At 36.0% G+C, this 15,776-nt stretch overlaps 1 protein-coding gene across 1 annotated transcript; it reads left to right on the plus strand.

The window, feature by feature from the left end:
- Positions 1-5,319: 5,319 nt before the first annotated feature.
- On the plus strand, positions 5,320-9,792 carry LOC104589804 (putative HVA22-like protein g). Its single transcript, XM_010248243.3, has 8 exons — positions 5,320-5,476; positions 5,583-5,663; positions 5,968-6,034; positions 6,197-6,295; positions 8,329-8,385; positions 8,474-8,537; positions 8,635-8,838; positions 9,408-9,792. Exons 3-8 carry the CDS (start codon positions 6,003-6,005, stop codon positions 9,669-9,671), a joined length of 720 nt encoding a protein of 239 aa, XP_010246545.1. The 5' UTR covers positions 5,320-5,476; positions 5,583-5,663; positions 5,968-6,002; the 3' UTR covers positions 9,672-9,792.
- The last annotated feature ends 5,984 nt before the right edge of the window (positions 9,793-15,776 follow it).

Raw genomic sequence — 15,776 nt, forward strand, 5'->3', positions numbered from 1 at the left:
CAGGGATGTACTGTGGGACGTTGTGGAGGAACAATCTTGTGGGGGCTGATTTGCTCTCTTGACCGTCACCTTGTGGAGTGCACGATATGGGAACTAGGTAGTTTCCTTTACTTATTTTGTTGACCAATGTCCATTGTTGGGATACATCCTGATTCGAGCTTGGATATTTGCTTCACTCAATCCAATTGCATTGCACTTACAAAGAATACATCTGTAGCCCACGTGTATATTTTAGTCATCTATCAACGTTTCATGTGCCGTGATTTGGTAGATGAACGGCTTTTCTTTGAAGATTTACTATATTACCCATTCATTTGAGTTTGTTTATGTGCCATGACAAAAGCTGCTATACTAGCCCTCCATTTGAGATTTCCTTTTTGTAATCGCTCCTCATGAGACTTGGGGTTTTATCTTTTAGTCCAAATGGGCTTGAGATTTTCAGACAAAAAAAAAAGGGGGCTTGGGATTCTACATGTTCTCAATGGATTTTTGTTGAGTGCTTCATAGGGGTGATCGCGTTAATTAAATGTCAAATCGACCAAACCGGCCCGACCCAATCCGAGTTGGTCGGTTTTTTAAAGCCACCAATCGGTTTCGTTTTTGTATGAAAAAATAAACCAACAATTCGGTTTAGTTTCATGAAAATCGAAACCAAATTGAACCAAACTAATCCCATATATTTAACTGTTTAAGTAATTATTAATTAGTCCTTACCCTATATGTTAAAGGTTGATATATTTTATTTGTGTTTGTTTGAATTTTAAAAAAATGGTTTAAAAACGTAAAACCAATACAAATATAATACAATGGTACAATATTTAATTTGGTTTTGTATAAATTTAAATATATATTGACAAAAAAATCAGTTTTGCATAAAAAACTAATTGATTTAAACATATATTTTAATTTTGCATAAAAACTAAAAATAAACAAACTTAAATATAAATAGATATTTTAGTTTAAAATATACATATATATATATATAAACCGACTAAACTGATAAACCGACTTTTCATGTTTGGGTCGGTTTTGCTTCAGGGTCAGTCGGTTTCAGTTTAGTCAATAAGTAAATCGACTAGGTCGGGTCGGTTGATGAAAATGACTCAAACTGACCCGACCCAACCCGTGAACACCCCTAGTGTTTCAGGAGTGCCACCGCCTCTTACTTTTATTTGCTTTTGTGATTTTTGGGACAAGTTATCTTTATCTTGTGTAACACAATTTTTTTGATTTATAAAAAAAAATATGGATTTGATATATTGGGGGGTTGATTGGTAGTGTAGTCATTTATTGAAGAAATCTTTTGTATAAAAAATGATAAATGTTTATTATTATTATTTGACCATTAGGTGACATTAGACTCTTTTAAGCATCGACATCACATAAGTTGAGATTTAAATAAATGGCTAGGTCTTAGGGGAAATATTAAAAATGACGGCATTTTCTCAAACAGTTGGCTCCCACAAATTAAGACAAACATTTATCTAATAAACGTTTTATTAAATAGCATTTTGGAATAAATACCTATGTGGCAGAGATGAATTGGCTCTACTTTTCAAATAAATAGCCTCAAAACCAAACACCATATTAGATTGGAGGATGAAATAAGAAATATTATTTGTATATTTTATTTATTTTCTTTTTTTAAGGGTTCATTTAAAAGAGGATATTAGTAAATTTGATCATTAAAAACAATTAATATGCCCTAACTAGACAACTTCTGTTAATGGTTACTTATGATTGCCTGATGGAAAGAAAAGTGTGAGCTAACAAAAATTCTCTACTGGGGATCTTTTTTGGTTTTGAAAAGTTAAAATAATTTAAAGAGAAATGGATAAAAGAGAAAGAATGATTTAGATAATAACTCAAAAATTATTAGGCAAAGGAGCCTTCATGTTCCATCCACCTCAGCATAGACCTAAAAAAATCTAGACAGTGAATTCTAACCACATGGGGCCCTTTGATAGTGACTGAAGTGGCTGAACTGAACTACTTATTGCTTTGTATTTTGGTGCATAAAATAGTTAGATAATGAAATATTTAATGTAAAGGTGTATTACTCAACCTAACAATTAAAATGCTATTCAACAACTTGATGATAATTTCCACTAAATTGAACTATTTATTAATTTATCTTTTAGGCGAAACTTGCATTGAAATTGCTTATTCACTAAAAAGCAATTCAGTTAAGCCATTACCATATGTGCCTTAATATCTATCTGTTTATCTTATTCTACTAGTAATAATTGAAAATTAACAAAAGTAACAATATGATTAAAACTAAACTTAAATGCTTGTTGTAAATGTGCACATGCATTGCACATGGGAAATTTAAATTATAATAACACTTATTATTATTTTTGTTATTGTTATTGTTATTGTTATTGTTATTGTTAATTGTTATTGTTATTGTTATTGTTATTGTTATTGTTATTGTTATTGTTATTGTTATTGTTATTGTTATTGTTATTGTTATTGTTATTATTTATTATTATTATTATTTTATTATTATTATTATTATTATTATTATTATTATTATTATTATTATGATTATGATTATGATTATTAACTCTTTCTATTCCATTTCTATCATAAATAAAAAATATTTTTTATTTTAACAATTATGCTTATTTAATATGATGAATATAGAACATTAGAAATGTTTCCAAATATTTTCGACAAAATTCTACACTTTTTCATTTTTTGTGTTTAATCATTTTTAAATATTTATTATTCAATTATGACATCATGAGTTTCTTTGAAAAGTTGGACCATTGACCCACCATCTAAATAAGAAAATACCTTTTGTTTTTGGATTAGTTTTAAGTAGTATATTCCATATACATTATAAAAATAATTTATACTTATCATACTTAATTTTTGTTTGACATAATTAATATATATTCTTTTGATTACTTGTACTTTTTTTTAAAGATTTACTATTTAGCTATCATATCATTGACTAATCCATTTGATCAAAACTACTAACCCACCACTCAAAATGAAAAATAGTTTGATTTCTATGTTGATATTAAATTTTGTATTACATTTTCATCACTGATAAAATTATTTCTTATGTATAATACTTATTTTTGTTCAATATAATGAATATACAATATTAGATATGGACCCAATTTTTTATTTTTATAAATATATAACATTAGATATGTGCCCAAACGTTTCTTTATTTTTTAATTTTTGTGATTCTTTTTTTTTTATTTTTAAAAATTTTACTATTTGACTATGGCATCATTTCATTTATAGGTTGATTTTAAATTTGGCATTCTATTTTCCACATTAATAAGAACATTTCTTACATTTCATACTTGTCTTTGTTTAGTATATTGGATATGCAATATTAGAGATATGCCCAATTCTTTTTATTTTTATTTGTATTATATATTTAATTTATTTAATTATGATAATATATATTAACCTATTTGACCCCATATGGTAAAATTGCTTACCCACACCACTGGGAGGGAATAAAATGGTTTTGTTTTTAAATTCTTTTTTTTAATATTTATTTTTATACTATTAAAATTAATGTTATGGATTTAATTAGTAGAATTTAATGATGAGAAAAATATATCTTAAATATAGAATTTAATGAGAGAATATACCTTAGATATGAGATTTAATGAGTGAAAAAAGGAAAATAGTTTTATTTCCAATTAATTTTAAATTTTACATTCCATTTCCATCATTAATAAAATAATTTCTTATTTATCATACTTATTCTTGTTTAATATTTCAAATATATAATGTTAAAATTTTTCCCATTTGTTAATTTCTATATTTTTTGTATTTTATCTATTTTTAAATTCTATTATTTAATCGTGACAACATAGATTGTCCCACTTGACCCAAAATGATTTAATTTCTTACCACCATCTAGATGAAAACACTTTTTTTTCAATGTATATTTTAAGTATAAGTTTTTGTGTTATTGAAATTATTAATTTATTATATATGAATTTAATTAGTAGAATTTAATGATGAGAATAAACAAAAATGCCCTAAATATATGATTCAGTGAAGGTGAATGCAAGTTAATACCTTAAATGTTGGATTTAATGAGAGAGAGTTGAATGCATTGAATATCTTAAAATTACCTACTTTCAAGTCATTTAATATTAATAACCAATTATCTTATTTGCCTTTTTTTTATCAATAAATTTAAATATGGAGGAGTAAATTTTATCCTAAAAAAATCCAGAAATATTATTGAGGCTATTTATACTTTTTAAAATAGTATGGATTTAATATTGTTTATTCCTTTCACACTTAACTGACCCAAAAAGACAGAAATATTGTAATACAACACCAGGGTTGTTTGGTGGCCAAGTTTTCCATTGCACCGGCCGACTTTTGTTTCAGTTTGCAATACCACCGCGTTTGGTTCTGTCTGACCTCAGACAGTTCAGATGGGTCTGGGTCTATTTTTTGTTTTCTTTACACCTTCTCGTTGTTTCATTTGAAGATGAATGAGTCTACGAGATACTGATGTCAGCCATGAAGGATAAGGTGTTGACTGCGAACCCGGTTAACATGTGCGCCAAATCAGGCCAGGTTTGGCCGGGTCAGAATAGCCTTGATCCTCATTTTTCAAATCTTTCTGGATGCGTAGACCCGGATGAGGCCTGATGGACTTTGACAAATTCTCAATTCCCATACTAATGTCGAAAGCTACTTAAAAAACAGTAAATATTGTTCGGACCAGTCCCACTCCAATCATACTTGACACTTCCCAATCGTTGACTCATTTAACCCCGTCACCAAACAAGTCCCATCAACCTTCATTCATGATTCAACACCGGACCTCAACTAACTAGAAGCTACTCATAAGTCCGGTTAAATAGAACCTTCAACGACCGCATGAATTTCCAAAAGGCTCCACCGCACGATACAATTGATAATTAACTGCCAACCTTTGAATCTGGACCGTCGAGTCTCCCCCTTCCGCATCATCTACTCTAGTTAGGGTTATATACCAGAAGGTAGATTCCCTTGATGCACTCACCGTTGGATATTTTGACGATCCAATATATCAAATATGATTGATAGTCAACGGTCGAAAAGTCCTGGACGCCTAAATGACGAAAAGGCCCTTACCTGAACCGAATCACCATGTCCTGGCCGCGGAAATGGTAAATTCCGTTTCGAAGAATCCCAAGGAAAAGGAATCCTTTATACTTTGTTTTTTCCTCTGAGTTCTGAGTTTCTCTTCTACGGTTCAACCATAGAAAATTAAAAGGAGGGAAGCGTTCGTGGCAAGTAACCTCGCTCGTTCCCTTCCCGGTTCCCTCCTCCACTCTATTTAACTATTCGTTGCGGACTTCAACCGTTTTCCGTATCCCAACTTTCTCCAAATTACCATTCCTTCATTCCTTGATTCCTCTCTCTCTCTCTCTCTCTCTCTCTCTCTGCATCTTTGTTCATTTCTACAGAATCGAAGATCGTTAAAGCCATAAAGGTATGGAGAAATTTAAAAGGAACAAAAAGAAAAGAATCTGAAAGAGAACTCTTGAATCTTGGCTTCAACTTTTACTGTTACTTGATCTTATTCAATTCTACTGCAGGGGATTTCATCATCAAATTGAATTCTGGTGGGAAGCCTCGACTTGTCCCTCGGAGAATCACTATCCCCATTCCTCTACAAGGTTTGCTTTAAGTTCATTTTCTGAGAACTCTTTTTTTTTTTTTTTCCATTTCCTTTTGGTTCGAGAGAGAAAGTTGATTATACAAATTCGTTATGAGGTTTTGGTTATTTTTATGATCGAAATCCGGTGTTTTTTGTCGAATTCCAGTAAAATGAATGTGCAAGAGGAGCCGTCTAAAGTTTTTTATCTTCTGTTGTTTTTGGTTTCTGTTATTTGTACTATAGATTGTTTGAGTATATCGATTTGTTTTTTCTTATTCTCATCTGCTGAATTTCAAAATTTGAAAATTTATGGTGTTCTGTAGGATTGTAAGTGGCTGCTGTGGCATAAGAGGTCGAGATGTTGGGGGAAGTCATCAACAGAAGTCTTATGTATGTTAATATTTGTGAATTGTCTTCCTATTCTTCTTTTTCTCTACGGCTCTGCTTCTATGGCTCTATTTTCCATTTCTTTTTGTCTGGTTTTGTTAAGAAAAGAATTGCAAAAAAAATGTTGACTTGAACTTGGGATTGATTTTCAATTTTGGATATTAGGATGCTACTCGGATACGTATATCCTGCGTTCGAGTGCTTCAAAACTATGGAAAGGAACAGAGTCGAGATTGATCAGCTCCGGTTTTGGTGTCAATACTGGTAATATAATAAGCTTCTCTTGAGAACTCTTTCAAACATACTTCATTTTTCAGATTTGTCGAAGATACAAAACTTTCTTTCCCTAAATCTTAATTTGAATTCTCCCACTTTGGCTTCTCAATTCGTTTAATTAATTTTCGATTGGTTCAGTTCTTCTTTCTTGTTTGAACTAATTACCCAATTCGATTTGTAAAGAGAATGAGTCAAAGGAATCTACAGTATGAGGAAGATTAAAAAACTTAGGGTCTAAGTTTCTTCTGGGTGCAAAAAGTAGACTTTGATTTTAAATAGCAGTTGATGCTTATGGGTAATAACAGACAAAACAGGCCTAATCTAAAAACAAATCAACTAATCCACGGGATAAGTCCACCCTAAATGATTCTTTAATAATGAATGCTGAAACTTAATTAATTCAAGGAGGAGTTGAACAGTTATCCACAGTATAATGCCTAGACAGTTAGACAATGGCACACATATGGCCGGGGCTGGGACCTATACAGTTAATGTTAGAAAAAAGAAAATAATAGTTAATGATCAGAGAACAATCTCTATAGGTCTAGTCTAGTAATTAGTTTAACATGAACACCAGATTTTGCTTTATATTTTCTAGGTGATAGTGTTACATCCAACCAGTGTTTTTCAAACCGTTGTTGATCCGAACAGTTGGACTGTTTGGTCTGTTCCAACAGGTTCAATTTCACCTGTAACCCGTTCCTTGACCAAAAACTGTTGATTTGGTCAATGACCCACTGACCCGGGCAGTCGAATTGATGATCCATTTGACCCGGATAACAATTTATGACCGTTTTTATTATAAGTATTTTTTAATTTGACCCGGGGAATCGCTGACCCAGAAACCGGTGACCAGAACGGTTCCAGTTACTCGTCTGTTTTTAAAACATTGCATTCAATACATGACAGACAGAAGTTTGGACCCCATATTTTGCCAATTTTTCTTAGATGGGTCTCACCCTGACTTGATGATTAGTTGGGCCCCATACGGACCCAGGCCCGGGTCTGGGCCCGGATTATAACACTATCATAGGTGCTAAGACCTGTCGGGCCCGGTACACGATCACTCCTAATAAACTGGTCGCCCCCTCTCATAGGAGATTGGTTATCCCTACAATTTACAATAAGAAATTGAAAGAAAAGAAAAGAAATTATTGGTGGATTAATTGTGAGCATCAATAGTAATAGCACATTTGCACATCTAAGGATACAGGAAAGAGGACAAGTTGTTGATGAAAGCCAGTTCTAGTCCATGGATGATTGCTCTGAGCTCTGTTTCACTGCTTCTGTGAGCAAAATTTTCTTTACCTGCTGCTATCAGATCAGCTTGTTAGAAAAATACATTAAAACAACTGCCTGCTTGTGCCGTATTTTCTACAAAGGAGCCATCTATATTTAAGCTGAGACTTCTCTGTGCAAATGATGAGTAAATTACCTCTGCTGATAATACGGCTGTATGTGCCAGGTTATTTAACACCTCTGATTTTAATCGGGATTGATTGTTCTGCCCATATTGTATTCTTACATGCAATGGACAAGGACAGCTGAAGATTTTACTCTAGTCCAGTGAAAAGTAAAACTAAACCACTGAAGATTCTCTCTTTGTTTTTGAGTTAGATGAATGGACCTCATGGAAAGAGGACTCCTATGATAAGTGCGCTGGTGGGCAGGTTTGCCCAATTAGTATTCAGTAATTTTTTTGTATATATAATTAGTATTTAGTGCTTACTTTTAGGTATTGTCAAATGCCATGGACGATTCAAGAAAACCCTGTTTTCATGTTCGGCCTAAATCACTTGGCAAAGTTCATAAGTTTAACAGGAGGATTCACCTTTGGTTATGGATCAAATTCATATTCGGCCATCTAATTCACATGCTATCATTTTTAGCTTGAAGCCTTAGAATGCATAAACATGATAAAAAACAAGCAAACAAAAGAAATTTCTGAATTCATTACAATCTTGCTTGGATGGCCATTTTTTCAAAAGAATGCTGACCACCTCCATTTCAAAATCTTGCAGGGTCATTGTTGCACTCCTGACTGCTCTGGAGCGGGTCGGGGATGTTTTCATTTCATGGTACGCATTAGCTCTTCAATTTGTGTTAGATACTGAGATAGATATGCAGAATTGTTCTTATAATCACCTTTTCCTATCCTCTGTGAAGGTTACCCATGTATGGAGAGATGAAGCTGGCCTTCATAATCTACCTATGGTATCCAAGAACTATGGTAATTCATTTACACTCTCGATGGAACAAACCAAATTTATGCACTCTTCTGTGTATATTCAATTTTCTAATATCAGGAAAAATAACTGTAAATGCAGGGAACTAGTTACGTCTACGAAACCTTCTTGCGGCCTTTCATGACAAGGTACGAACCAGATCTTGATCAGAACATGGGAGAATTGAGGAGAAGAGCCTGGAATTTAGCTGTAATGCATTGGCACAACGTTGCTAATTTTGGAGAGACCACATTTGCTCAATTCCTCCAGTATTTGACCTCCAAGGCTAAAGGCAGTGAAGCTCCGGTACATCTTCTTTTCCTTTTCTGTTAAGAACCATCTAAGCCTACAGAGGCATGTTCCCCGCTCTTTACTCATCTCTACACCCATATGGGTTCATCCAGTGGACCACCCCATGGAAGACCAGAGACTGGTTTTACTCATCTTTCTACATCAAATTATAGAATTCAATCCTTGGACCACCCACAAATCAGGCAAGAAACTGATTTTACTCATCTTCACACGTCAAACCACCCTACTTGGCTCTGTTCAGTCAGTGGACCACCCTACTTGGCTCTGTTCAGTCAGTGGACCACCTAAAAACTCTTTCGCATAGGCTGTTGGCCTCAAACAGCCAAAGTTGACTCAAATAGACCATTGATGGATCTCTAAGCTCTAATTGAGCCACGTGGCTCCATGGCATCCATCCCTTTGAGGAGAAACAAATTCCTTTTTATTTCATTTCAACTTCATAAGAATTCAGAGAATTATATATCTGAACCATCCAATCTATGTGCATGGCTTGTCATCATAACATCCTCAAATTAGATTAGTTCTCGTACATTTCTTCTTCTGAACATGTTATACTTTTGCAGAAAATCGATCCACAGTACCCCAGTGCACCTCCTCTTAATTCAATGCCGAGCGCACCTCCTCTAAGTTCAATGGCCTCCAGCCATCGGCCGCCGCTGAGGCAACCTGGCAGGAACCGGTCGCCATCGACATCACCACCGCCAGCGTACCGCGCATGGTTCCCACAAATGGGTTCCAACACCAGCTCAGAGTCCGGTTATAGACAAGACGCCACCACCATTCACCAAACAGCTATGGATGAAACTCTTCGTAGACGGCCACGCTGAACCCAGAAGGAAAAGTGAAAGAAAATTGTAAAAAGAAAAAACACAAATTGTAACCCAAGGATTGTTCTTTTCTTCTTTTTTTCCAATTAATTACAGTTAATTCTTCATTTTTTTCTCTTTAGTTTGCATCTCTCTCCGCCTCTTTATATAAGAAAGGGAAGTTTGAACGAAAGTATAGGTACTAAATACACATTGAAAACAGAATCTATTTTGTCAATTACACAGAGATTCGTAACAGTCGCCGTTATCATCACCGATCACCCTCAGCGAGGTAGGTAGCTGCCATTACTAAAGTAGCCCTTCATGTCTCCATCCTACCCAAATGTTGCCGAGCAACCGATCAAAGACTCGCGTTATCCTTGGGATAATTTTCCGATTAATGAACCCAATACAAGCACTGACCGAATTCCTCAAGTACTCGCCGGAAAACTTGGTCCACATCCGCCGGAAGAAATGCCGGCCGGAGGAGTCCACGGGCGAAGACATGGGCTGGAGGTAAGCCCAGGCAGCCTGCTTGACGAGGCGGTTCTTGATGGAAATCTCATAGCCGGACTGAGAACCGGGGCCGGTCGGAGACTGGACTACTGCGCCAGGGGATGAAGGCATCAAGTCCCTTAAGGAAGTATAAGTCTGTGATTGTAAAGAAACAAGCTCGAAATCGTTGGGCAACGACGACGACTTGTCACCGTTGGGAAAGCTTGAGCTCAACACCGGGGGGAGATCGAGCTTTATAGGGAGCGAAGAAGCTATCGAGTTCCTCCGCCGGAGTGTTGACGAAGTGTCTGGTTTGATTGACCCCATCGATATAAATGGAACAGAAGAATAGAACCCCACAGACAGACAGAGAGAGAGAGAGAGACAGAAGAGGTTTGAAGAGATTTCACCTGGTTTGTCTCAACCTTCTTCAGTTGGGACCTACTCACTGGTGGAGAATCCGTCAGACATGGTTTCTGGGTTCTGGCTTTGTGCTGCCTGCTTCTCTCTCTTTTGCTGTTCGCGTTTTGCTTCTGCTCGGTCGTTTCTCTTGCAATTATTATGGAGAATGGAGTATATACCATGTAGAGGCGTCATTAATCATTATTATGTTCACGAAATCACGATTTGTAAAATAGAGCAACTCACATGTTAAGCTCATCAAGACCATTCAACCAGTGGTCCCACCCCCAACCAAAATCATGGTCACTTGATAAATATCAACCATATTCAGTCTGACTTGAGACTTATGAGGTTTGTCGAAACGAAAACGTGAGTTTTAATTGTTTGAATTGAATGATCAACCATCAATAAGATTGCTAGATTCTAATCCAAGCGACAAATTGATTTGGACCAGTATTTATAAGACAGTGGATGTATGCGATATGCTATTATCACTGTGGTTACATTTGAATTGCCACGTGTCAAATCAAGAGGCGACTATAGAGTCATTCTTGTTCTTTCACACAGTGAATTCACGTTTTTTGCGCCAATAATCTTCCGTCATTCAAGGCCCACACTTTTTTTAAATCTTTTTATATATTTCACGTCAACGGCTAGCTTAAAGCCTTGTTTGTTCCTGTTCACGCTTGTGCTTTTCTACATGAGCGATGATTCAATGTGCATTCCCATAGTTATTAGTGAGCTCACAACCACGTGGAAGATGATTTGGTAATTAAGATTTGATGAATGATCTTTAAATCTGCCACGTGGCAACGCTAATCTGAATAAAATATAGTTGACCTGTTTATCCAACTACACTTGCCAGAGTTTGTCCTCACAATTTAGTTGAGAGTTGTGACCACTTCTTCTGGGGGAGGCTATTAGTAGATTATGAGGGACTGTAATTTCAGATTTCTGAGCTGGAACGCAGTTTATTATCTCAAAAAAATTAAACCCAATGATATTGTAGACTACTAGGTGAGGTGTGAGTAGGGCTCATCATGGGTTGCACCAGGCTTTGCAAATTGCAATACACTAGGCTTGGGCTAAGCCCGGTCTGGGTTCGGACCTGAAACATAAACCCTACACGGGCCTGGGCTGAGCCAGGCCTGATTCCAGCCCTTTGTCTTTTATATATAAAATATAAAAATTTTATAGCAAATGCTATATAACATATATATAAATTTATTTTATATATTATATAATAATATATAATATTATAATATTATATAAAATATATAATATATCATAAAGTAACACACATACATACATATATGTATATATATGCCTTATATCTAAAATACATATATTTGAATATATAACTGGGCTGGGACCGGGTCAGACTTAAAGCATTAGGCCCAGGCCTAACCTTGAAATTTGTGGGCTCAGGACTAGCATGGGCATGAACATAATACCTAGGCCCAATCCCTGTGTGAGTGTTTTCAATCCAAATCAAACCAAACCAGTAAGAGCCAAGTTTGACTTGTAGATGGAGAGGATTAGAGCACAGAGGAGTCGGTGTTTGTGTTGGAATCTTCAATCCTTTTCGCGAAGAAATGGACTAATGGAGAGACTGAAAGTAGCGCTTTTACCTTTTCATGGTTTAGCTTTTGAGGCCTGGCCCATTCTTTTGAATTTACTGTGGCTTTTGTGGCGTAGGCACGGCTGGTGGGACTGGGAGCATCAAAGTATCAAGCATTCAACGCCACTGATAATTTAAGAGGGGACTCTTTCAGTGTTGTGAGTTGGTGTCACATGACAAGACAGGCCCAGTAGTTACAAATTGGGGAGTTCTAACTAGCCACGTGTCCCATAAATTGGAACAGGATTGGGGCAGGGTATATCTATAATGCCGGAAACATATGATACAAGAAAAGCTTTGGTCGATCAAAACACCCTCCCCATCAATTCTGAGGAATATTAATGGATTGGCTACTATTTTTATGACAGGGGTTGATTGGTTTATCAACTTTTTTAGTTGTCATACTTTTTTCCCTATTATAGTTGCGGATTCACAATATTTACAATGGTGGAAAGATAGGATACAGGAAGAATCGGGATGGGATCAACTGCCTATAGAGCGCGCGCCCCACAGGTGCCCCACAATCCATCGCATTCATGCATTGAGAGTATCTCCTCATGACAAGCACGGGAGATGTTTCCAGTGCACGTTGGGGATGGGCTGTGGGGCGCGAACTCTGTGGACAGCCGATCCGATCACTCCAGGTTCACCACTTTTATGAGTCAGTTTTACCCAAAAGCCTTCCCACAACCCAATTCACATGCCATTAGAGCTACACGCTGGAAAGAGATGGTAGGTAGTAGAGCCACACGCCTTTTATGATATCAATTGATGGGTAATACTTGGCTCCTACCATCGTTAGATGAAAGTGTCTGACCATCTACTATTTTTTAAATTTAAACACTGACCCTAAACCCTGAAGTCTAAATTGTAAACTCTTAAACCCATAATTCCATAAACTATAACATTAAATCCACAAGTTAATGTGTAAAATGCCTCTGGTCAGACGCATTTTCTCCAAGGAGCAAAGCATTTTCCCCTCTTGATTGGTCATCAGTTTTTCAGGTGTCATGCCTTTTTGGTTTCGACTTTGAATTTCCTCCTCAAAATTTGGATTTCACACCCCTTGCAGCTGCATATCAGAAATATCTCTGTACTTTTTTTTTAGAGTAAATAAGTATATATTAGCAAAAAGATAAGGAAATGCAGTAAACAAAAGAAGGCTGAGAAGAGTTTTAGCAGCCTTGGATATCGCATGAGTTGTTGAGTTATATTTTCTATTTACATGTACAAAATAAACAGAGTTCAGATTGTTTAATAACTGCTTCGAGTGTTCAAAAAGCCAATGGCATGTCCATGGATAGTCTTGTTTTTCTTTAAAAAAGCAGATTGGCTGGAGAGAATCCGAGCATATGCAGACTTTTTCAAATGCCCAATACTGTAATTCCTTAAGAGCCTGCAAAATAGCAAATAATTCAGCTTGTAAAACAGAATCGACTGATAAAGTGTGACCTCCTAAAATTTTATGCAAGATAAATTCCGAGAGGCAATAACGACTGCAAAGGTGTAAACAGGAGCCTGGGTTATGCTTGGTCTGTGGTTTTCAACCGTACCTGAAAGCTGGTATACACTCCTAATAGTCTTTGCCAGGCGAGGAGGATAGACATTTTGGTTTTGAAATTATTTCTCATTTCTGGCATACTAAATATAATACCACTAACCAAGATAAAACCTGTCTAAACAAGATTTTGTCAGTTAAAATATTATAGAGTTGTTTCAAATTTGCCACCACAGAGTTGTTAAATAGGGTTTGGAAGTGTAAGTTCCAGGGGTTAGAGAAAAGCACATTTTGAGAGAAATGGCTGGTGATAAAGAGGTGGTTAAGAGATTCAGAGATTACAACATTTCTGAGAAGCTTCCAAGTTTAGATTCTGTTTGACTGCGATCATGTTGTTTAGGACTCTCCAGATGAACAGCTTGTATCTAGGGGCAATGGGCAATTTCCAAAGATGAAAAAGGCAAAATTTCAAGTCAGCATCTATGGTAGGGATCAAAGGCTGAAGCAACTTCTGATAATTTCTTTTAACAGAAAATTTACCCGATGAATGACGTAGCCAAATCCAATGAAAATAATTGTTTGAAGGGTAAATTGGGGTTTGAAGAATTTGGGAGGCCATTGCTTCCAAGAAACAAGAACTCACTAGGTTATGATTCCAGGAGCCATTCTAAAAGAAAGAAGCAATATTGAGGTTAGAGAGTTGACAAGGGAGAGGCTGAGGGGGCCAGAAAAACTGCCCACCTGCTTGGATCCAAGGGGAAATACCTCTCTACTTGTATGTTTTTATTTATGGGGATATATATCAAATGCATGGCTGCAAGGGCTGTGAGGACCAATTTTGTGAGGAGGAAATATGATTTCTTCGGTCTCACAGTTTGACTCTTTATTTTGGTGCATAGATCACAAGAACATGCCATGTTTCTAGGTGCAAACTACACATAAATTTGAGGGATGTGCATTGCTTTCTTATATTAGCTTGTAAATCCCTTCCCCTTTCGTTTTTGTTAAAAATAAATTTCACCACTTTCCTCCCCTTTTAAAAAATAAAACTACACATAATTCCACTCGTTTAACTTGATGAGGATATATTATTTCAATATTAAAAAGGAATTGCTTATGCTGATGTACCCAATCATTTCGTCCTCTTGAAATGCTTTACCTAAAACCAAACAGGTTTTAGGTGTGGAATTTTCTTGCACTAAGATGCCCCTATTTTTTTTTCATTTAGTCTCTCACTCTCTCCCTAATTGTAAGGTTTATAATGTAATTTGAATTACTACTTTTCACTTCAATTAATTCTCTCATCAAATCTTATATTTAATGTACTTTCTATTAATAAATTCTACTTGGTAGGTCAATATTTGTTGAAGAATAGGCATGTCTTAGCATAGAAGCATCACATCAAGCTCTATGTATAGCTCAAATTGATCTGAGTTGAACGACTCCTATCCTACACTACCTACCTAAGATTAGGGTCCAAACTCAGAAGATTATGTGTAGATTACTGTTTATTGATGACAAGTTATACAAGAGATTGTTCACATCACCCTACCTGAAGTGCCTAAGACCTGAAGAAAGGAATAAATCCTCACAAAAATACACAAAGGCCTTTGCATAAACCACTTGGGAGGTAGGTCCTTGGGCCAAAAAACTCTGAGGTAGGGGTATAGGGATACTTTTGGTCCACAATGAAGGTAAACAGTTTGAATCATCTAAAAGTTTGACCAATGCCAGAGACACAACAATGTGTTGTCCTAGCCCAAACTACCCTTACTTTAATCAGTAATACCTGACCTTTTACTCAATGGGAAATGGACATCATTAAACTGTTCCCACTGGGGCCTCCGGCAAAGAAAGTTTTTTATCATGACAATTGATTATTTCACAAAGTGGAACAAGGTCAAGCCATTGACAGAGATCATGACAAAGAACATACAAAGCTTCTTCTGGAATATCATTATCTGCTACTTTGGCCTCCCTCCAAAATTGATTATGGACAATGGTTGCCACTCGTCAATTCAATGACTCAAAGTTCATGGGCTTCTATGTTCACCTTGGAGTGAAACAATGATTCACCTCAATTGGTTATGCCAAAATTAATAGCCAAACC

Source organism: Nelumbo nucifera, chromosome 6 (genome assembly GCF_055504915.1).
Source record: "Nelumbo nucifera cultivar China Antique chromosome 6, China Antique-T2T, whole genome shotgun sequence".
In the NCBI taxonomy this organism is placed as follows: Eukaryota; Viridiplantae; Streptophyta; class Magnoliopsida; order Proteales; family Nelumbonaceae; genus Nelumbo; species Nelumbo nucifera.